This window comes from Leucopleurus acutus, assembly GCF_964270905.1.
Source record: "Leucopleurus acutus genome assembly, chromosome: 10".
Taxonomy (NCBI): domain Eukaryota; kingdom Metazoa; phylum Chordata; class Mammalia; order Artiodactyla; family Delphinidae; genus Leucopleurus; species Leucopleurus acutus.
In genome coordinates, this window is record NC_139153.1 from 61,120,135 (window position 1) to 61,144,299 (window position 24,165).

At 36.3% G+C, this 24,165-nt stretch overlaps 1 protein-coding gene across 4 annotated transcripts in view; it reads right to left on the reverse strand.

Annotated features, from left to right (window-relative positions):
* Positions 1–24,165, reverse strand: part of LOC309966882 (E3 SUMO-protein ligase ZNF451) — a 121,893-nt gene that overhangs the window by 36,370 nt on the left and 61,358 nt on the right. For 3 of the 4 annotated variants that reach the window (XM_082847278.1, XM_082847277.1, XM_082847279.1), the window contains exons 4-7: positions 21,797–21,922; positions 11,271–11,382; positions 7,677–7,827; positions 6,381–6,507 (exon numbers count right to left, since the gene is read on the reverse strand). In XM_082847278.1, coding sequence (XP_082703404.1) covers positions 6,381–6,507; positions 7,677–7,827; positions 11,271–11,382; positions 21,797–21,922 — 516 coding nt within the window. Of the gene's footprint in view, positions 1–6,380; positions 6,508–7,676; positions 7,828–11,270; positions 11,383–21,796; positions 21,923–24,165 lie in introns of those variants that run through there. The other variant, XR_014326488.1, reaches the window with a different exon arrangement.

Genomic DNA, 24,165 nt, shown 5'->3' on the forward strand with positions numbered 1-24,165 from the left:
GTGGATTTTTTTGTCATAAATGAGGTCCCATATATGAAATTTAAATTATTTCCTTAAAAACAAATTATTACCATCTTTCTATGACAATAAACATACATTTGCTTTCTATACATTTTTCTTTTTATATATACATCTATATGCAATATTATATAAATGCATAAATGTTTTCATATCACATATACTTTTTCTTATGTTTTGCTTTGTTCACTCTACTCTGCAATATAACCTATGTTTACAAATACGTATTCTTCTATAAATTTCTCCATACAAAAATAAATACACAAAGGGAATTGCCATTGTTTTATCAAATATTGTCATCTTACAGATTCTTCTACCTCTTAGTTTTCTTATTCCACAATAACTAATGGAAATCCCTAAAAATCAACTGGTGTCGCTCTAATTTATTCTTCTTAATGGGTACAAACTACTCCATGGTGTGATGTGGATCTACTGAGATTTAGTCAACTATTCATTTCCAGGCTTTTTTTTTTTTTGCCACTGTAAACAATGGTTTTGTAAATATTGTTGACTACATATCCTCATTAAATAGTGCTTTTCTCTCATTACCAAGATTGGCCGCATTGGGTTAAAAGGTTCATTATTTGAATATTAAAAGATATTGTGTAACTGCTCCTCAAAAAGGCTCTACAAATTCCGATTCCCTAGCACTGAGTAAGCCTGGCACAATAGCTATTACAGATCTTATTGTCATGTCTGCAGTCTTACAGATGTGTGTTATGTTAATTTGCCTTTCCTGTCTACTAGTGAGTGTGAGCATTTATTCATACAATTCTGTGCATTGCTTATTCCATGCCAGCCTCATGTTTTGATTGTTTTTGCTTTTTCCCCTCTGGTCAACTTGTATCCATTCTCTGTTATCAAAACTAACTCTGTCTCATCCTCTATTTTTCAAATATTCTTCATCAAACATCTATTAATTTAGTATATGGTCACCTTAAAATTCTGATACAAACAGGTATGTCTTTTCTAGGGTCCAGGTTTCCAAACTTGGCTAAGAGTCTTCTCTATCCCCAAATTGGAAATATTTTTAAGTGTATATTTATATGTATATGTATAACTGTATGTGTGCTGTGTATAAATATAATGTAACTTCTTGTTAATGGTCTTTAGAATAATAGCCTTAAAAGTTGCATTGTGTCTTCTTAAATTTACTATCATTAACATTAGGGATATCAAAATAGTTTGTGTAGTTGCTTATGAAATGCAACAGGAGGAGTGATAGGAAATTTACATTTATACTGAGTATATGTCAAGCACCACCTTACGGTTCAAATGTGCTTTTCCACTTAATCCTTACAATAACCCTGTGAAGTACTATTTTCATTATTTACAAATAAGAAAACTTAAGTTTACATAAGTCAACAAAATTATCACTCCCCTCCAAGTTGTACCCTCAGAAGAGACAAAGCTACCATTCACACCCAGCTTTACAGCTGTGGTGGTAAATCCTGTGCTCTTTCCACTACTCCTCACCCTATTTTATTTTGGTGACAGCCATGCAGAAGATAACACCCAGTATGACACTTTGCATTCCAATTAGAAGGTTCCAAATAAGAGCACTAAAAGCATTTACTACCAACCAATTTGTACAAATGACCCCTACCTGAAGAACTCTAATAAGCTTTAGTTCAACTGTGAGTTATAAGTGGATTCAAAATAAGCTTGTTTAAACTGTTTGCTCAATAGAACAAAAACTGTGATTCTACATAAAATTTTATTGGAATATACCTATTGCAAAAGTATAGCGTATTTGCAAATAACTTCTACAAACCAGGGGAAGGAATGGGAAATAGGGTATCTGGGAAGTACTCAATTCCTTTTTACCATTATATTTCCAGTTATATTAAATCAAAACACACCATACAAATATGTATACATTAAAAAAAGTATAACCATAATAAGATACCACTTCATAGGTACCCACTAGGATGGCTATTTTAAAAGACAGATAATAAGTGTTGGCAAGGATGTGAAGAAACTGGAACATTGTTGGTGGGAAAGTAAGCTGGTACACTGTGATGGGTAACAATTTGGCAGTTCTTCAAAAACTTAAAGATGATAACCATATGGCCCAACAATTAACTCATTAGAGAAGTGAAAAAGTATGACCACACAAAGACTTGTACATTTGTTTATATCAGCATTATTCACAACAGTCAAAAAGTGAAAACAACCCAAGTGTCCACCAACTGAACTGATAAACAGAAAGTGGCATATGTCCATACAATGGAATATTACTTGGCAATAAAAAGGATGAAGTACTGACATATGTCACAACATGGATAAGCCTTGAAAACATCATGGTAAGTGAAAGAATCTTGTCACAGAAGGCCACATATTGTAGGATTCCATTTAATGAAATGTCTGGAAAAGGCAAAAACCACAGAGACAGAAAGTAGTGTACTAGTTGCCTCAGGCTGGGGAGGGGGAAGAGTCACCTTCGATGACAGAATGGCCCTAGGAACAGAATGAGAGAGAGTTGTAATGCCCACCGAGACCGACAAGTGACAATGAGGCACCCTGGGGCTTACGATACATCCTCCACCATCCCCACCAGCACCAAAAGGGAGAAAAGCAGGAAGTTACGCAGTGACAGACCCACTGGATAGTCTTTTTTTTTTTTGGCCATCCTGCGAGGCATGTGTGATCTGACTAGGGATTGAACCCATGCCCCCTGCAGTGGAAGCACGGAGTCTTAACCACTGGACCACAAGGGAAGTCCCTGGATAGCTTGAATGTCAGAAAACACTAGACACTTGCTACTCAAAGTATGACTCAAAGACCAGCAGCACTGCCATCACCTAGAAGCTTGTTAGAAATCTTGAATCTAAGGCCCCACATCAGATCTACTGTGTCAGAACCTGCATTTTAACAAGATTCCCAAGTGATTTGTGTGCACTTTGAAGTTTGAGAGGCATGAGTCTAGACAGAAGAAACTGGAGATAAAAAGAAAACGGAAGGGCAGCAAGGCAAACAATGCAAATTGTGGACAGTTTCACAATTTCATTGAAGAACATCATCTTTATGAAACAGAATTCACAGGCATGCAATCTTCTAGCGACCTCTTCTGGCTCATTTGAGATACGTAATGACTGGTTCCTTCCGAGTCCTTGTGACAGACACTCCAAAGAATAAGCAATAGGAGCTTTTATTAAAAACTATATGTCAGGCCATAAGTGCTTTATATTGTATTATGTTTTCTCTCAACAATCTTGTATGTAAGTATAACAATTCCACTTTAGAGATGAAGAACCAAGCTCACAGATGTGCTGTAACTTGGTGAGAACACATAGCTAATAAAAGTAACTGGAATCCAGGTCTGTCTGACACCAAAGCCTTTGCTCTGTTTTACCAGATTGCTTCCCAGAAGGCTGAATATCATAAATTTACTTCCCAGAGAGACGGCAAAAGGGAGGGCAAAACAGCATAGGATGAGTGATTCCCAGAAAAAAAAGGAAACAAATTAATGAAATTTGGGAAAACACAAATGAGAGTATTAATTAATTTTAAGGTTAAAATATCTATTCAGATTTACTGAAGAAAAAAGATGAATATGCTTACAGCATGGAATAGAAAAACATGCCCTGAAAGAACTCCAGTTCTGAAAAAGGTGGAATACTAGTGACCCACTGCAAACACTAAAAAACTATGGAATGTAGTTGCACCCTTTTCCTTTCTCTCCCCAAACCTGTGTCAGGGCACTAGACAGCCCTATCATTTCTTTCTTTAATGTGTCTTTTGGATCCACTTTAAGGTCTTTATTTTAAATGTCATTACCTAAGTAAACCCTTTTCTCATCTCAAAGCTAAGTTACTGCTGAAGTCACCTAAACTGGTCTTCTTGTCCACATCTTTGAATCCACCCTGAACACTGGTGCCATTCTAATACCACCCATCTCTTTGGTGTCCCTAAAAAAGGAGAAGGAATTTGGTTCTAGAATTTAAAGTCCCTCTAGCTCTGAAGATATAACAATTATTTTCATCATGTCACGTCCTGTGATAGTGCCAGTATCTTGCCAATATCAAGTTTAAATTTTGTGCCTTTATAGTCAAGTTACTATTGTACTTGTGTTGGGAGTCCCCAGGCTTGGTGGTTGGCTAGGACTCACAGGACTTGGTGTACAGTTGTACTCATGACTATGATTTATTACAGCAAAAGGATACAAAGGGGGAAAAGCACACCGGGCAAGGTCCAGAGGAAACCAGGTGTAAGATTCCAAGGGTCCTCTCCCAGCGGAGACACACAGACACACCTAATTTCCACAAGGAAATTAGGTGTTCGGCATAAACCACACTGTCTGCACCAACAGTTCACACACAAAGGGCCACTCATCAGAGATTCGTAGGGACCCGCCAAATCTAAGTTCCTAGACAACAGCCCAGTGCCAACCTTGCAAGCAAGTCCGTCTAAGGACAGAAGTCTCAGGCCTGCTATGTCACCTGCTCTCTGCACTCTACCTATTCCCATATTTGCTACTCTGTGTAGGCTCTTGTTCAAACCTTCCTGTGATTACACCACTTGTCCTTTCCATCTATCCAAACCCAAGCCTGGAGGACCACTTCTCCTCTGCAGTGCTCTGTCAGCTTCTTCTGCTATTCCTCTCCCCTTCCCCTGAACTCCTATTTCACCTAATGATGTACCATTGCAGCTTATTCATTCTAGAGCACATGGATTCCTCTCGTACTACGGTGACTCATCAGGGTTGAACAAGACACAGGCTCCCCAAAACTAATGACTAAGTATACAACGAACTCAGCGTTAATAGGCGCATCTATCCTGGAAACACTCTCCAGCACCAGAACAGGGCTCAGTCAACCACAGAACTCAACCAGAGACACCTGGGAGTGCAAGTCTTCATTTTCTGTGTGAACCTCTACAGAATCCAAGTTACTACCCACATGAATTTTCAAGTACAGGGCTAGAGATTAGCAAATTCTGAAAACATAGTTTAAAGAAAAACCCTAGTTCTCTCTGGACATTAGCATTTTACTACTTCAAAACCTAATATTTACTCAGCAAATACATCATGTATGGATCTCACAGGTTTCTAGCTACAAGGATATTTAATGTGTTATTGTTTTTAATAACAGAAAAATGTAAACAATTAATACATCTAATAGGAAATTAAATGAACTATAATATATTCATACAGAATGCCATTCATTGATTTTAAATGTACATACTGATTCAACATATATTTAAACATTTATGTTTACAACACACTGCTTTTCTTAATTACGAAAAAATTTACATACTTTATCCTATGTAAAAATATTTACATAGGAAGAAAAAGCAGAAATATATACATAAAAATGTTAACAATGCATATCTCTATAAGTGAAATTAAGAGCGATTTCTTAAAAGAAAGAAAAATACCATATGATATCACTTATATGTGGAATCCAAAATACAACAGAAATGAACACATCTACAAAACAGAAACAGAATCACAGACACAGACAGTAGACTTGTGGTTGCCAAGGGGGAGGGGAAATGGAGGAGGAAAGGACTGGGAGTTTGGGGTTAGCAGAGGCAAACTATTATATATAGAATGGATAAACAACAAGGTCCTATTGTATAGCACAGGGAACTATATTCAGTATCCTATGATAAACCACAATGGAAAAGAATATAAAAAAGAATGTATATTTATGTATAACTAAATCACTTTGCTGTACAGCAGAAATTAACACAACATTGTAAATCAACTATACTTCAATAAATTTTTTTAAAAAGTGATTTCTTATTTTCCTTTTGTTAGTATTTTAAAATTTTTCCACAGTGAACATATTGCACAATTAACATTTTGTAATTTTAACTAGTGAGATATCTAATATCAAGTGTGGGAAACACTTATTACAGAGTTCTTCATTACATTGAATTTGCTAATATCATGAATCAATCTTATATCCCTTGAGATTTAACACTTAATGTGGGTGTTAAGTACCAGCCTTTTAAATACCAGATCTATTTCTTAATACCAGCATTAATAAAGGAATCATTATTTACTACGTGGCTCCAACAATTCAACCAGCAGTGAACGGCAGCACACTTAAGAATAATGTTCTGGTTATCATGTGACTAACTCACAGAACATCTTGAACAAAGTAAGTTATTTTCATAGAGCAACTCCATAAAAATGATATTCTTTAAGACTGCTGCCTTTCAGCTATCAGGGTTACCTGCCCATGATAACTTAATGTTCCAAGTAATTTTATTCCCCATAGACAATCATAATTTTGATCTTTATGTGCATCACTGTTGAATGCAACCTTAAGAACAGCAAGAAAACACCTATATCCCATTCCACGGTTCTCTAGAAAAAGAATACCTACTCTTAGCTTAGGATATGCTCTTACCTTAGCAAAAAGGTGATCCCTATATTGTTGTTGAGTAACAAAATTTTTATAACATACTACACAAGCAAAAGAACTGATGAAAGGTCCATGCAGTGTAATTGTTGGATCACATGGAGAGTGATCAAACCTACTCAGCAAAAGAGAGGTAACATTAGAAAATCTGACATTCTAGGGGCAGAACTATGTTGCTTCATTTGTTAAGCTAGACACACACACACACACACACACACATTCAGGACTTTACACTTTTTCTACTGAAATATTAAGGTTCTTTATATTCAAGAAATATCAAGTGGTTCCCATATGCCATGCAATCTCTTCAAACAGTGACCAACAGCTTTATGTTTCATAAAAGTACTCAAGATCCAATAAAATGGATTTAAGCATATCTTGCCAAACTGGTAAACTTCCAGTTTGAAAACTGTACAACCATCATCTGTTCCTTCCTGCTTTATTTACCATAAAACTCACAAATAATTGTAAATGAACCACTGGAATAATAATCTCATGTCAAGATTTCTGGCTCACACCTATTTCCTAAAAATGGCTTTTAATCCTTTTAAAATGTCATTTTAACCATTTAACAAATTTGTGTCATTTAAAACTGCCTCAGAGACTTTTTAAAAATACTTAGAATACAGTTATCTGTAGAATGCTGAAGCCCCTCCAGAAGGCTCTAAGAGTAAGGTAAGGCGTAAGTAGGGTGAGACATCTGGAAAAGAGAAGGCTTAGAGCTCCAAACTCTCAATTCCCATCTTTAAACTATGAGAAGGGGAGACTGAAGATAAGACTATTTAATGCTTTTAATATTGCCTTCCCTTGATATTTACTTTCTCAAGCTCTACTATTCAAAAATTCAGTAAATTAATAAGATGGATTTCATAAATAGAATATTTATTGTTAACTTTGGTACATTTGGTTTGCCTTTAGCATTTATTTTGTAATGCCATACTAGCTTTCTTTAGGCTAGCCCAAATATCTGTTAAGTGCTTTGTGTCTCTTCAAATTTACTAAATGCTGGATTTTCTAATGGACTGCATTTCTCTAAAACTGATCCAAATGCATATCAATGCAAAAAGTCTGGTCAGAATTTTATGAGACATATTAGGATTGAATATCACTAAAATAATCTGATTTCAAGCATTCTAGGAAGGCTAAGAAATGTACATTAGAAAAAATTATATCATAATAGCACAGAACAATGAGTTTGGAATATAAAGCTATAATCACAATGGCAGAGGTGCATCACGCTTTCATTTCATCTTCAGCATCCACTATTCTGAATATCACACTTACCTTTTCAAATGTCCTAAGAGAAGGTGCCCATTATCGAACTGCTTGTTACAGTGCATTATGGGACATGAAATTGGCTTCCCAGACACTCGTATTTGGCCTCCTCTTCGGAACGAACCTTTTGTTCCAGAATTAATTGTGCCTGTTTTGAGTCCTGCATCATTGGAATATAAATTCTTAAGTTTCTATTTCAGATACTTGTCCTTTGGACTGGTAATCAGAATCATGAAAAAACAATGAAAAACATGTGCAGCATCAACTGGGTGATCCTACTTGTAATTAGATGTTTACAAACTTTCTTATAAAAGGTACAACAACCTACAAGTAAATAGCTATTTGGGACAAGGGAAGCCGTTAACATCCCCAAGTAACATTATCTGAGGAAAAAAACAGTTCCCTTAAGTTCAACAGCCAGGAAACATCAAAGATGGAATATATTAGAAAACCAGTTGCTCTACAGAACCCCTATTCCTGCCTCCCTTCTTTTCATTTATGCAAGTTGGCAAAGATTTTTTCTTCTAATTCTTATTTTCTCTTTTAACTATCTTAAACACATCGTAAGGTTTAGTTATATTATAGAGGATCTGGGTTCTATGAATATTATGTCAAACAATGCAACTGGGAGGGTGGGAAGGAGTGAAGAGGACAGAGAGACAAGGAGAATGCCTTAATTATCCCTTTATCCTGGTCCATTCTTCATCCCTTTTCTTTCTTTATAATCTTGGTCTTAACAGTCACATAACTTTCTAGACTTAGCCAAATTTTCTTCCCAGGCAAACTCCCAATACATGTTACACAATGAAAAATTTAGAGTTATGCTGTATAAAGAAAGAATTGTAAAAACTGCCAGGAGGATTCTAATATATACTCTAGATAGTTTGGTTATTATCTTTTACTATTATTTCTTATAAATTGTTTCACTCAAATACCTTAAATATTTCATACAACAAAAAGCTGCGTATTTATCTTTATGGCAATTTCTACGAAGCCCCTAAGCATTAAACTAGAATAAATGTTATTCCTTTAACATCATCTAGTTAAGATCCCCAAATGGTTATATATGTTGAAAGTTTCCATGCTTTTCTGTTGTTTATGGGGGAAATGCCTCTATTAAATGCTGCCAAAATGCTTATAAATGTGTTCTACCAATAAACAACAACTAACATAGCATTAATCATATTAAAAGAGGCATTAACAACAATATACTTTTTTATCTTTAATTTTTTAATGCAGTCAGAATTATAATAATTTTTATTTCCTGTCCATCCACATTCCAGGTGTTGCCTATTAAAACCTTTATTTAGCCAAACAGAGGTTCTGGATAAAAATCAAAGTGGAGAAAACAAGCCAGAAAGAAAATAAGCTTTATCTATGGAAAGGCAAAATACAGAGAGATTTAAACAGCTCTTTCCCTTAAATAGTACAGTGTTGTTTTTAAATTACTAAGTAATCAAATGTGTGGAAACTGGCCTAACTATAAAAGTCTATAAAAGATGGATTTCCAGTTTGAGTAATTATAAAGTATTCAAACTACTTCTAATCAAAGAACTGAATTATAATGGTTGGATACTTTGGAACAGATTGAACAAGTCCCTTAATGCTATTGAGAAGCAGAATCTCACTTTTTATAATTGACGAGAACAATGCCATCTCTATTCTCCCCAGCTCTCCTCTCCTCAAAGATCTCAGCATTCTCTGAAGCCCATGTATGGAACTGCACCACACCAAGTATAGCCCAATGCTAAGGCAGCTGTGCTAGCAAAAGACCCCAGACTTCAGTGTTACGGAGTGGCAGGGACCAAGTAAAAAGATAAAACCATCACATAAAAAGAGCATAACTAAAGACCTTAACTCAAGGCACAAGCTTATCAGCCACCAATGAACCAGGTGTCACCTGAAGTGATATACTGATACAATATCACATCTTGCAAAGAATCCTAAAGACACAGCTAAGTGACTCATTAGTTCCCAGAAATATATAAACAGATGCTCATGAATTCAATTTACAATGAATTAAAATATTCTGACAATCTGGAGGCCAGGGATTAGGCCTAAAGGGACATATTACTGGCCCAGCAATCATTCTAGACAAGACTTGTAAGTGTTAGATTCATATAAGATGAACGAATTTTACAAGAGATCTTGTAGATTGAGCCTTGTAGTTCTAGCCCATTTTCCTACCAAAATCACATAGGAATCTTCCCAAATCTACAGATGCCCTAGAATTATCTCTAGTGGTGAGGCCCAGATACGTGTATTTAAGACTCCCAGGTGATTCTGATGCAGCTAAGGACCATAATTTCTAAGTATTTTTTCTAAAGTAGGTCTGGAATGCCAAACAATTCTTTTCTTTAGTTGAATGAAAGTCACATTTGGTACCCGAGTTCTAGGCTTCTTTTCTGTGTTCATATGCAAATCCTACAGCCCACTCTTGTATAATATTCAACCAACACTTATTGGACATCTCTATGCTGAGCCTTCTTTTTAGGCACTGACACTAAAACGGATTAATAAGCCTTAGTCTCTGTCCCCACGGAGCATATAAATCTGGTAAAATTATCAATGCAACATAACAGGGTAGAAACTATTTGAGAGAAATGAATAAAGCACTGTGGGATCAAAGACAGCTAAACAACCAAACTTATGCAGACTAAATAAACCTAGCAACCTCTAGTATTGAATGTTATCTGTAGGGCTAACCCCACAGGCAACTAAGAAGAAAAAAAGAGGAAAGGGTATTTAAAAAGGAGGATGGGGCAAGGTGGGAGTTTGCCAGGCACAAACACATTGGGAGATAAGAAGAAAATACAGTTTCAGGGAGTGGCCAGGTGTTAAAATATCTACAAATTATTGGAATTATTTTAAAAGTTGCAATTTGATTCTATTCAAAGAAAAGCCCTCTGAAAACTACAGAATAAGATACCTAGGTTCAAAGTTAAGCACTGCATACACAGATATTTCTAAGACTTTTTGTAATTAAACTTTCTGCTGGATTGAATCCACAGCTAAGGTTTCTGTGGATATCCCAAGCCTTTAAGGGCTCAGTGGGTCTTCTACAAGACAAGCTAGAAAAGTTGCCATGGTGGCTCTTAAAAATTCTACCAAATTATCTGGTAGGAGGAAAACACTGCACAGTGACTCTTCCAGGAATTTCAGGTCTGCAAAGAGTTAGCAATGAAGAAGCTACCCACTGCTTTTGATAAGCCTCCCACATGGACATTTCCTTAACAAAATATCTACACAGGCTGCACTGACAAATAAAAAAGTAAATGCTAATCCTTTCCATCTCAGCTTAAATTCCACTTCCTTAGAGAAGCCTGACCTCAAGTAACCTGTTACACGCCCTCCCATAGAGGGTAATAACTAGAAGACATATGAATGAATAAATGATCAGCTCAAGGATTACTTATACTCAAAATATACTTTTGCCAAAGTAGGAAGACAATTGGTAAAGTAGGTCTTCTGTTAAGTATTACTGAACTAAATTTCAATACTTTATGTACTTATTAGCAACTGAATAAAACAGACACAATGTTTTAAGGCTTTAGGGAAGCTTGGTAATCTTATGTTCCACTCTGATCTCTAAAGAATACCTACCTGGCATTTTTAACCATTGGTCCACACACAGTCTCGCTGCTTCTGTATCAGAATGTCCTCGAATAAATTCCAATTCTTGTAACCCATGAGCATGTTGAAAATCTACTTTTTCCTAAAGATATTAAGAAAAAACTCAATTAACCTATGGTTACTAATCCGGTTTCCTTAAGAAAATGATTTTGTCACAACAGTGATCAGAAAATATTGATTATCCTTTATTCCTGTAACTCCACACCTAGAACTCTATCTTAAAGAGGTAAGTCAAACCAAAGGTTCATGCTCTAAGATGTTGATCCCAATGTCATCTACATTTGCACAAAGTTTGCAACAAATTAATCTCCAACAATAGGGTACATTTAAGTAAATTATGGTGTGTACATTTCATGAAAGTCATTAGAAACACTAACAAAACTTTTTCATTGAAGCAGAAATATACTTTTGATATCAAGTGGGTCACCAAATAGTATTAAACAAATAAGGCCAAATATAAACAAAGATTATTTCAAGCTATATGTAACTCTATCTGCAGAGAGGGAAAAGGCAGAAAATAAATATGATGAACGTCAATGGCTATCTCTGGAATGGAAATATGAATGATTATTTTCATCTTTAACCTTTTATACATTTTCCTTCAAATTTTCCATATATAGTCTTAAGTATACAGAAGCCTATTAAATACTTGTTCAGTGAATAGTATAAGAGCAGACACACATTAGTACTTAAAATGTGCCAGCATAAAGCATCTATTGCATCTAGATCAAAGGCTGGCAAACTTTTTCCATAAAAGACCACAGTGTAAATATTTTAGGCTTTGCAGCCCATACAGTCTCTTTTGCAACTACTCAACTCTGCTGCTGCAGCATGAAAGCAGCCATAGATAATATGTAAACAAATGGGCATGGCTATGTTCCAATAAAATTTTATTTATAAAAACAGGCAGTGGGCCAGTGCCAACCACTAAACTAGATGCTTTAGACTGTTACAGTCTCTAAATCTTTCTAGTTACGTTATTAATAAAGCTATTTGCATACTCTAATCATGCTGTATTTAACAAGTAACACTTATTAACCACTTATCACGTGCCAGGCATTGTCTAAAAGCATCTTAGATCTAATTCTCACAATAACTCTATGAGATTGGTACTATTATTGTTCCCATTTTATGATGGGAAAACTGAGGCACATGAAGGTCAAATAAATTGCACAAGGATAAATAACAATGCCAGGATTTAAACTCTCGTTCTCCAACCTGATTCTAGAATCCATTCACTTAACCAGTACAGTAAGTCCCCTACACACGAACCTTCAAGATGAGAGCTTTCAAAGATACGAATGTGTGTTTGCCTGTCCAGTCAAGTAAGTTAGTTCACATGTCTGGCGTACATTGTCACATGTGTGCATACTCTACAACTGGTTGTGATTTTGTGTACTTTACTGTACAGTATTGTATAGAGTACGGTAGTACAGTATCTGTATTTCAAGCCCAGGATCTCCTCCAGTCAGTAACTCTTCTTGCCTGTTCACTCGATGCCAGCCCCTGTATGCCAGCTGTTGTACTTTTCAAGGTGCTGTACTGTAAGATTTTAAATGTTTTCTTTATATTTTGTGTTTGTTTCTTACATATTATTTGTGTGAAAAGTATTATAAACCTATTACAGTACAGTACTATATAGCCGATTGTGTTAGTTGGGTATGTAGGCTAACTTTGTTGGACTTACAAACAAATTGGACTTATGAACACGCTCTCAGAATGGAACTCATTAATAAGTAGGGGACTTACTGTACAACATACTGTGTCTCAAAAAGGTTGTTAAAAAGAAATCGCAAATCCACAAATGCTGGATTTGCAAGAAATAGACCAGAATATTGAATGACCTACTTATCACTATAACAGGATCTTCTATCAGCAAGGGTAAGTAGGGGGACAGGGAGATTCAAGATTTTACTCTGAAAAAAATCTTCTACACAACTTTGTTCTAAGTATGGCCATAGAATACTAATTTTCCAAAGATGTTAATATGCATTATATACATTTCTTAAAATTCTCTGTAATCAAATTTAGAACCATTGGTTTCAAAACAGAGTTCAAAAGGTCCCTTCTGTGTAGGACTTCCAAAACTTTGAAGTACTAACACACATGTGATTTTCCTTTCAGTGAATACACAGTATCCCAACTTGATAAGTCACCAAATTACTTTTTTGTTTCTCAAAGTGTATCCTATAGGATCAGTGCTCTGGATAACATGCCATGGGAAACAAAATTAGTTTATCCAAAGAAAGTAATATGGCAAGCCTCTGGTAGACTATAAAGACATTTTCTTACATACAAAATTAAACCATCTATCAGAAGAGTTCCCTACAAAAATCTTTTTAAAAAAAACACCTTAAATTAAATAAATATAATTGAGATTAAATATTACTATATGCCAGCCAATAGCCTACTTATTTTAAACTACTGTCAGTAATTAAAAATAAGCAGGCTTTTTAAAAAGAAAGTTCTCTGGCATTTCTTACAATAGAATTTGAACTCTGTGGCCATACATAGTCAATGCTCAAAAAACATTTGCTGGCTAAAATCACCCCCAAATTAGTCACCCTTTTCCTGTCACCAGCTATTTCCACACACCTTAGGGGTACATCCCTTCAGGCAAGTCATCTTAACTCCTGGAATATCAACAAGCAAAGCTGGTAACTGATCAACTAGTCAAGCACAACACATTATCTCTGAAAGTGATTTATCCAGTGAAGATTTTAACAAATTTTCTTTAAAACCTTTCCATCACAAAAGATGGACAATCCACTTTAACAGTGAGACACCAACAATTCACAAAGGCCTAGAAGAGCTGGAAAACATTTTCTACCATATTTTTAGTCACAGTTAACACCTACTAAAATTCTGCAAGAATGAGTTTTACTTTAGTTTCATTATCTTCCTTTCGGGTAGTTTTGTTTTCTTATTGTTTTCTGTCATCTAGTTTTAAAAAACAAGTTATACATAAGGAGAATCAAATAAGAAAAAAAAAGTCATGAATGAATAGCAAAAAATGAGCTAAAGTATCTGTGTGAGTCAGTTTCTTTCTTAGGAAAGAATGAAATCTAGATAAATTTATTCTTTACAATTGATAAACAAGAATTTCAAAGTTTAAAAAAACTTTCTCAAATGCTAAAGTCTTTAATACAATGAATGAAATTTACATGGGTAAAAGCTGAAACTACCCTTGAGAAAAACCCTACTTGTCATAGTGACTAACAGATTCTGAACTCATCTCAAATGCTTTATTACCTATGTGGTGTTAACACATCTGTAACATCTGATTTGGGAAAAGAAGTGAGCATACTGAGGAAATGGGCAGAAAAGGGGGACAACTTGCAAACCACTCCTCTCTCAAAGAGACTTTGCCCATGACCCATAAATAACACACTTAACATAGTCTGGGGAAAGGATCTTCCTTAAAATTGAATAGTGTTTTTGTTGTCATCTGTTTCTATGTATTTTTTTTTTATTTCTTCTTTGATTTCTTCAGTGATCTCTTGGTTATTTAGTAGTGCACTGTTTGGCCTCTATGTATTTGTGTTTTTTTACAGCTTATTTTTCTGTAATTAATTTCCAATCTCATAGCGTTGTGGTCAGAAAAGATGCTTGATACAATTTCAACTTTCTTAAATTTTCCAAGGCTTGATTTGTGACCTAAGATGTGATCTATCCTGGAGAATGTTCTGTGTGCACTTGAGAAGCAAGTGTATTCCACCACTTTCAGGTGGAATGTCCTATAAATAACAATTGAATCTATCTTGTCTACTGCGTCATTTAAAGCTTGTGTTTCCTTATTTATTTCCTGTTTGGATGATCTGTCCATTGGTGTAAGTGGGGTGTTAAAGTCCCCTACTATTATTGTGTTACTGTTGATTTCCCCTTTTATGGCTGTTAGCATTTGCCTTATGTATTGAGGTGCTCCTATGTTGGGTGCATAAATATTGGTAATTGTTATATCTTCTTCTTGGACTGATCCCTTGATCATTATGTAGTGTCCTTCCTTATCTCTTGTAACAGTCTTTATTTTAAAGTCTACTTTATCTGATACGAGTATTGCTACTCCAGCTTTCTTTTAATTTCCATTTGCGTGGAATATCTTTTTCCACTCCTTCACTTTCAGTCTGTATATGTTCCTAGGTCTGAAGTGGGTCTATTGTAGACAGCATATATATGGGTCTTGTTTTTGTATACATTCAGCCAGTCTGTGTCTTTTGGTGGGAGCATTTAATCCATTTACATTCAAGGTTATTATCGATATGTATGTTCCTATTACCATTTTCTTAATTGTTTTGGGTTGGTTTTGTGGGTCTTTTTCTTCTCTTGTGCTTCCCGCCTACAGAAGTTCCTTTGGCACTTGTAAAGCTGGTTTGGTGGTGAATTCTCTTCCTTTTGCTTGTCTGTAAAGCTTTTGATTTCTCTATTGGATCTGAATGATATCCTTGCTGGTAAAGTAATCTTGGTTGTAGGTCTTTTTCTTTCATCACTTTAAGTATATCCTGCCACTCCCTTCTGGCCTGCAGAGTTTCTGCTGAAAAATCAGCTGATATTCTTATGGGGATTCCTTTGTATGTTATTCTTTGCTTTTCCCTTGCTGCTTTTAATATTTCTTCTTTGAATTTAATTTTTGTTAGTTTGATTAATATGTGTCTTGGTGTGTTTCTCCTAGGGTTTACCCTGTATGGGACTCTGCACTTCCTTGACTTGGGTGACTATTTCCTTTCCCATGTTTAGGGAATTTTTTCACTATAATCTCTTTGAATATTTTCTCAAACCTTTCTTTTTCTCTTCTTCTTCTGGGACCCCTATAATCTGAATGTTGGTGTGTTTAGTGTTGTCCCAGAGGTCTCTGAGATTGTCTTCAATTCTTTTCATTCTTTTTGTTTTCTTCTGCTCCTTGGCAGTTATTTGCACCATTCTACCTTCCAGCTCACTTATTCGTTCTTCTGCCTCAGTTATTCTGTTATTGATTCCTTCTACGTATTTTTCATTTCAGTTATTGTGTTGTTCATCTCTGTTTGTTTGTTCTTTAGTTCTTCTAGATCTTTGTTAAACATTTCTTGCATTTTCTCAATCCGTGCCTCCATTCTATTTCCAAGATTCTGGATAATCTTTACGATCACTACACTGAGTTCTTTTTCAGGTAGGTTGCCTATTTCCTCTTCGGTTATTTGGTCTTGTAGGTTTCTACTTGCTCTTTAATGTGTGACACATGTTTTTTGTCATCTCTTTTTTTTTTTTTTTTGATGGTGGGAGTGTGTTCCTGTCTTACTAGTTGTTTGGCCTGAGGCTTCCAGCACTAGAGTTTGCAGGCTGTTGGGTAGAGCTGGGTCTTCGTGCTGAGATGAGGAGCTCTGGGAGACCTCACTCTGATGAATATTCCCTGGGGTCTGAGGTCCTCTGTTAGCCCAGTAGTTCAGATTCAGAGGCCCAAAACCTATGGGATGCAGCAAAAGCAGTTCTACAAGGGAAATTATAGCAATTCAAGCTCACCTCAAGAAAGAAGAAAAATCTCAAACGATCTAACCCTACACCTAAAGCAACTAAAGAAAGAAGAATGAAGAAAACCCAAAATCAGTAGAAGGAAAGAAATCATGAAGATCAGAGCAGAAATAAATGAAATAGAAATGAAGAAAACAGTAGCAAAGAATAGCAAAACTAAAAGTTGGTTCTTTGAGAAGATAAACAAAATTGATAAAACTTTACCCAGACTCATCAAAAAAAAAAAGGGGGAGGAGGACACAAATCAATAAAATCAGAAACAAAAGAGGAGAAATCACAACTGACACCGCAGAAATACAAAGGATTATAAGAGACTAGTACAAACAACTATATGCCAATAAAATGGACAACCATGAAAAATGGACAAATTCTTGGAAAGGTACAATTTTCCAAGATTGAACCAGGAAGAATTAGAAAATATAAACAGACCTATCACAAGGAATGAAATTGAAACTGTAATTAAAAATCTTCCAACAGGGCTTCCCTGGTGGCGCAGTGGTTGGGAGTCCGCCTGCCGATGCAGGGGACACGGGTTTGTGCCCCGGTCTGGGAAGATCCCACATGCCGTGGAGCCGCTGGGCTCGTGAGCCATGGCCGCTGAGCCTGTGCGTCCGGAGCCTGTGCTCCGCAACGGGAGAGGCCACAGCAGTGAGAGGCCCGCGTACCGCAAAAAAAAAATCTTCCAACAAACAAAGGTCCAGGACCAGATGGCTTCACAGGCAAATTCTATCAAATATTTAGCGAAGAGCTAACACCGATCCTTCTCAAACTCTTCCAAAAAGCCGCAGAGGAACAAACACTCCCAAATTCGTTCTACGAGGCCACCATCACCCTGATACCAAAACCAAAGATGTCACAAAAAAAGAAAATTACAGACCAATATCACTGATGAACATAGATGCAAAAATCCCCAACAAAATACTACAAACAGAATCCAACAGCACATTAAAAGGATCATACACCATGATCAAGTAGGATTTATCCCAGGAATGCAAGGATTCGTCGATATATGCAAATCAATCAATGTGATACACCATATTAACAAATTAAGGAATAAAAACCATATGATCATCTCAACAGATGCAGAAAAAGCTTTTGACAAAATTCAACACCCATTTATGATAAAAACTCTCCAGAAAATGGGCATAGAGGGAACCTACCCCAACATAATTAAGGCCATATATGACAAACCCACAGCAAACATCATTCTCAATGGTGAAAAACTGAAAGCATTTCCACAAAGATCAGGAACAAGACAAGGATGTCCACTCTTGCCACTCTATTCAACATAGTTTTGGAATTCCTAGCCATGGCAATAAGAGAAGGAAAAGAAATAAAAGGAATACAAATTGGAAAAAAAGAAGTAAAACTGTCACTGTTTACAAATGACATGATACTATACATAGAAAATCCTAAAGATACTACCAGAAAATTACTAGAACTAATCAGTGAATTTGGTAAGGTTGCAGGATACAAAATTAATGCACAGAAATCTCTTCCATTCTTATACACTAACAAAAACTCAGAAAGAGAAATTAAGGAAACAATCCCATTTACCATAGCAACAAAAAGAATAAAATACCTAAGAATAAACTTATCTACGGAGGCAAAAGACCTATACTCAGAAAACTATAAAACACTGATGAAAGAAATCAAAGATGACATAAACAGATGAAGAAATATACCATGTTCTTGGATTGGAAGAATCAATATTGTGAAAATGACTATACTACCCTTAGCAATCTACAGATTCAGTGCAATCCCAACTGGATTCAGTGCAAACTACCAATGGCATTCTTCACAGAATTAGAACAAAATATTTTACAATCCGTATGGAAACACAAAAGACCCCAAATAGCCAAAGCAATCTTGAGAAAGAAAAACAGGGCTAGAGGAATCAGGCTCCCTGACTTCAAACTATACTACAAAGCTACAGTAATCAAGACATTATGGTACTGGCAAAAAAACAGAAATACAGATCAATGGAACAGGATAGAAAGCCCAGAGATAAACCCATGCACAATATGGTCACCTAATTTATGACAAAGGAGGCAAGAACAATACAATGGCGAAAAGACAGCCTCTTCAATAAGTGGGGCTGGGAAAACTGGACAGCTACATATAAAAGAATGAAATTAGAACAATACCAAACACCATATACAAAAATAAACTCAAAATGGATTAAATACCTAAATGTAAGACCAGACACTATAAAACTCTTAGAGAAAAACATAGGAAAAACACTCTTTGACATAAACCACAGCAAGATCTTTTTTGACCCACCTCATAGAGTAATGAAAATAAAAACAAAAATAAACAAATGGGACCTAATTAAACTTAAAAGCTTCTGCACAGCAAAGGAAACCAAAAACAAGACGAAAAGATAACCCTCAGAATGGGAGAAAATATTTGCAAATGAAGCAACGGACAAAGGATTAATCTCCAAAATATATAAACAGCTCATGCAGCTCAATATTAAAAAAGCAAACAACCCAATCAAAAAATGGGCAGAATACCTAAATACACATTTCACCAAAGACATACAGATGGCAAAGAGGCACATGAATAGATGCTCAACATCACTAATTATTAGAGAAATGCAAATCAAAACTACAATGAGGTATCACCTCATAAGGGTCAGAACGGCCATCATCAAAAAATCTACAAACAATAAATGCTGGAGAGGGTGTGTAGAAAAGTGAACCCTTTTGCACTGTTGGTGGGAATGTAAATTTATACAGCCACTATGGAGAACAGCATGGAGGTTCTGTAAAAAAACTAAAAATAGAATTACCATATGACCCAGCAATCCCACTACTGGGCATATACCCTGAGAAAACCATAATTCAAAAAGACACAGGTACTCCAATGTTCATTGCAGCACTATTTACAATCGTCAGAACATGGAAACAACCTAAATGTCCAATGATAGATGAATGGATAAAGAAGTTGTGGTGTGCATATATGATGGAATATTACTCAGCCATAAAAAGGAACAAAATTGGGTCATCTTTAGAGATGTGGATGGACCTAGAGTCTGTCATACAGAGTGAAGTAAGCCAGAAAGAGAAAAACAAATACCATATATTAACGCATATTACGTGGAATCTAAAAATGGTACAGAGGAACCTATTTTTAGGGCAGGAATAGAGATGTAGAGAACGGACTTGTGGACACAGTGAGGGGAACAGGAGGGTGGGACGAATTGAGAGATTAGGTTTGACATAAATATACTACCATGTGTAAAATACATAGCTAGTGGGAACCTGCTGTATAGCACAGGGAGCTCCCCTTGGTGCTCTGTGATGACCTAAATGGGTGGGTGGGAGGGAGGTCCGAGAGGGAGGGGAAACAGGTATACACATAGCTGATTCACTTCATCGTACAGCAGAAATTAACACATTGTAAAGCAATTTTGCTCAAAAAAAAAAAAAAAGATTTGATCATAATGAAACTAACACTGTAAATCAACTACACTCCAGTAAAAATTAAAAAAAAAAAAAATTGAATAGTGTCTCTACCAGGAAAGAAAGAATCCTTTTTTTTTAAAAAAGTATCACTAATTTAGGCTTGCCTGGTGGTGCAGTGGTTAAGAATCCACCTGCCAATGCAGGGGACACAGGTTCAAGCCCTGGTCCAGGAGGATCCCACATGCCACGGAGCAACTAAGCCCATGCTCCACAACTACTGAGCCTGCGCTCTAGAGCCCACAAGGCACAACTACTGAGCCCGTGTGCCACAACTACTGAAGCCTGTGCGCCTAGAACCTGTGTTCCGCAACAAGAGAAGCCACTGCAATGAGAAGCTCACGCACCGCAACGAAAGAGTAGACCCCAATCGCCACAACTAGAGAAAGCCCGTGTGCAGCAACGAAGACCCAAAGCAACCAAAAATAAAATAAATTTATAGAAAAAAAAAGTATCACTAATGTATTAAGCATTTTAAACATACAATTAGAATACTAAGCTCTAATTTAACTGGTATTACATTATAAAGTTAAAGTCCCCAAACAAAGCTACTTCTAAATTTAAAAAAGACTAATGTATTCTACATTAGATTAGGAGATACTAAAATAGAGGCAACAGAAATATATAAATTCCTTTATAATAAGCAATGGAACAAGGAATCAAAAACATACAAGGTAAAATTATGCCATGATTTCTACTTCCATTTTTAAACTCCCAGTAGGATTTTTTTTTACCCAACTTGCCAACATTCTACTCCTAACAGACATTTGGCAATACTGGGGAAGTTCTTTAAGGTAATTTCATTTGGTGCCTTCTAAAGCAAGTCAAGGGACTTCCCTGGCAGTCCAGTGGTTTAAGACTTCGCCTTCCAATGCAAGGGGTGCGGGTTCAATCCCTGATTGAGGAGCTAAGATCCTACATGCCTCGCGGCCAAAAAACCAAAACATAAAACGGAAGAAATATTATAACAAATTCAGTAAAGACTTTAAAAATGGTCCACATCAAAAAAAAATCTTAAAAAAAATAAATAAAGCAAGTCAAGGTTTTACAACGTTTATATCATGCAAGAGTCTAAATTAGGTTTCATTTTCCACGTAGTAGCTCTTCTACCACACTAATTCAATAATCTGAAGGGAGAGGCTGAAGTGAAACTGGTCTGGCTGTACTTAGTAGAAAATAACCTTTCAACAGCTTCTATCTACAGAAGCCCTGATAAACTGTGATAAAGTAACTAGAAACCCTTAACTGCTCACAAGCTTAAGGAATCCCATGATTTTTAATTCCCAAAAATAAAGTCCACTTAATTCTATTTTTTCTTTTTTTGTCTGTATACATATATGAGCAGAATCCAACAAACAAAAACAAATGTAAAAGGACGTCATGAATTACTACTAACTCAGTGAGCTATGCAGACTTCATGCTGAACTTGGATCCAATTATACATTTTTTGATTATACAAGAACCTCTTTAACTTTCTTATAAACAACTCTATAATCTGGTAAAATATCAGTTAAAACAGCCACATACCCTGAATGCTCTATTCTTCTCTTCTTTCTGCTGTTTCTCCACTTCAACATGGCGGGCTAGACGAGCCAGAGTCAAGGCGACTTTATCCTTCTGATGGTCAATATGGTCTTTATGCTTAACGTTATCCTATAATTGAAAAAACAAGTTTCATTCCTTCTAGTTAACAAAATTAGCTTTGGAATAACATATATCCACTTACCAAAGAGTTACTGTACTAAAGAAGTATGGACACCAATGGGGGAAAGAGGCTGGGGGGGTGTGATGAATTGGGAGATTGGGACTGACATATATACACTAATATGTATAAAATGGATAACTAATAAGAACCTGCTGTATAAAAAAATAAATAAAATAAAATTCAAAAAAAAGAACTATTTACTTTTTTAATTTAATTTTTATTTTATATTGGAGTATAGTTGATTTACAATGTTGTGTTAGTTTCAGGTGTACAACAAAGTGGTTCATTTATATTGATACATATATCCATTCTTTTTCAGATTATTTTCCCCCACAGGTTATTACAGTATACTGAGTACAGTTCCCTGTGCTATACAGTGGGTCCTTGTTGATTAAGGAACTAATTACTTTTATCATTATCAAATTTCTAAGAACCTGTTTTGTTTGTTTTATGTTTTAAAATTGTGGTATTTTGTAGGACAGCCAGTCACCCACCAGCATCTTTGTTTTTCAAAAAGTTACATAACCTATTAATCATCCTTACTTACTTTATGATCATCTGGATATTGAAAAGTTTGGCATTGCTTTGCTCTGAGCCCATAAGGTAATGCCAAGCCATTGGTCCACCCCCTAAAAGTCTAATAGCACCAACCCCCTTGGTTCTGGCTTTTCAGCAATTCCTAGACAGCATTTATGTAAGAAAAATTATTGATTAAAAAGAATACCTCTAACTTCTGTTTTCTGGCTCAACATGTAAAGAATGAACTTAGAAGTCACCACTCCATCCTAACAAGTTAAAAGCTTGAAACAAACTGTAAAATTAACAGCCTCTCTTAGATCCACCATAGAAGTGAGGTCACAGTGTAAGTGACTGATGCAAAAATGGGAGAGACAGAGGGTCAGATACAGAGAATCACAACTGAGTGGAGCAGAAACCCAGGGTGGAAACCTCAGCAGGACCAGTGCTGGGGAGGAAAACCTGAACTGTAACTGACCAAGTGCTGGAAGCTCAGTGTTGTCAAGTATTAACAAGACTTAAACTCCAGGGGGACCCAGTCAAGGAGGGGGACCTTACTCTTTTTGTGAGTTTACCTTCAAAAGCTCTACCAGGTTCTCACAGTGACGACTGGAGAAAAATCCCACCTTGTTTCCAGCAGGGGGAGAAGAAAAGTAAGCATTTCAAAATATGTCAGAGTGTTCTGTCCTTAATGATGCCTGGTCTCAAGAGAAACTACTTCAAGAGAGCCTGACCGACCTGGGAGACGGGAACTAGGCCATTTCAGGCCACTGCAGCCACCCTCCCAGATGAGGGGAAGGCCTGAGAAGCACCACCGGGTTCCCAGTCCAGGCGCACAGGCTCTCCAAGGCTGAGACCAGGCACACAGAGCACCACCACTCCCCCAGCCTTACCACTCATCACTAAAGGCCTGTTTACCAAAGTTCCCTTGACCCACGACAGCATGCCCAACTTTCAACAAGAAAATTACAAGGATACCAAAGGGCAAAAAACACAGTTTGAAGAGTCAGAGTGAGCAAAGAATGGTAGACCTGGCGAAGATGTTGGAATTATCAGACCAGGAATTTAAAACCACCATGATCACTATGCTGAGGGCACTGATGGAAAAAATAGACAACCTATAAGAACAGATGTGTAATGTAAGAGAGATGGAAATCCTAAGAGAGAACCAGAAAGAAATCAGAGATCAAAAACACCACAACAGAAATGAACAGTGCCTTTCATGGCTCACCAGCAGACTGCACACCACCAAGGAAAGAATCTGCGTGCCTGAGAATATGTCAACAGAAACTTCCAAAACTGGAAGACAAAGAGAAAAAAGACTGGAAAAAAAAAAAAAACCCAGAATATCCAAAAACTGTTACAAAAGATGTATGCATAATGGGAATACCAGGGGAAGAAAGAGAGAAAGGAACAGAGGAACTATTTGACGCAATAACGACCAATAATTTCCCCAAATTAATGTCAGACACCAAACCACAAATCAAGGAAGAAATAAAACCCTCTTTCTTTGCAGAAGAAATGCTCTTCCTAAGAAAAACAACATGCAAATAAACCACACAGTAGTTAGGAGTGAAGTAACCTGTGTTATGAGATATTTATAACAGCTTTATTCATAAACTTTATTTGTAACAGCTTTATTCATAAGCAACAAAGCACCTTTAGTAGGTTAATG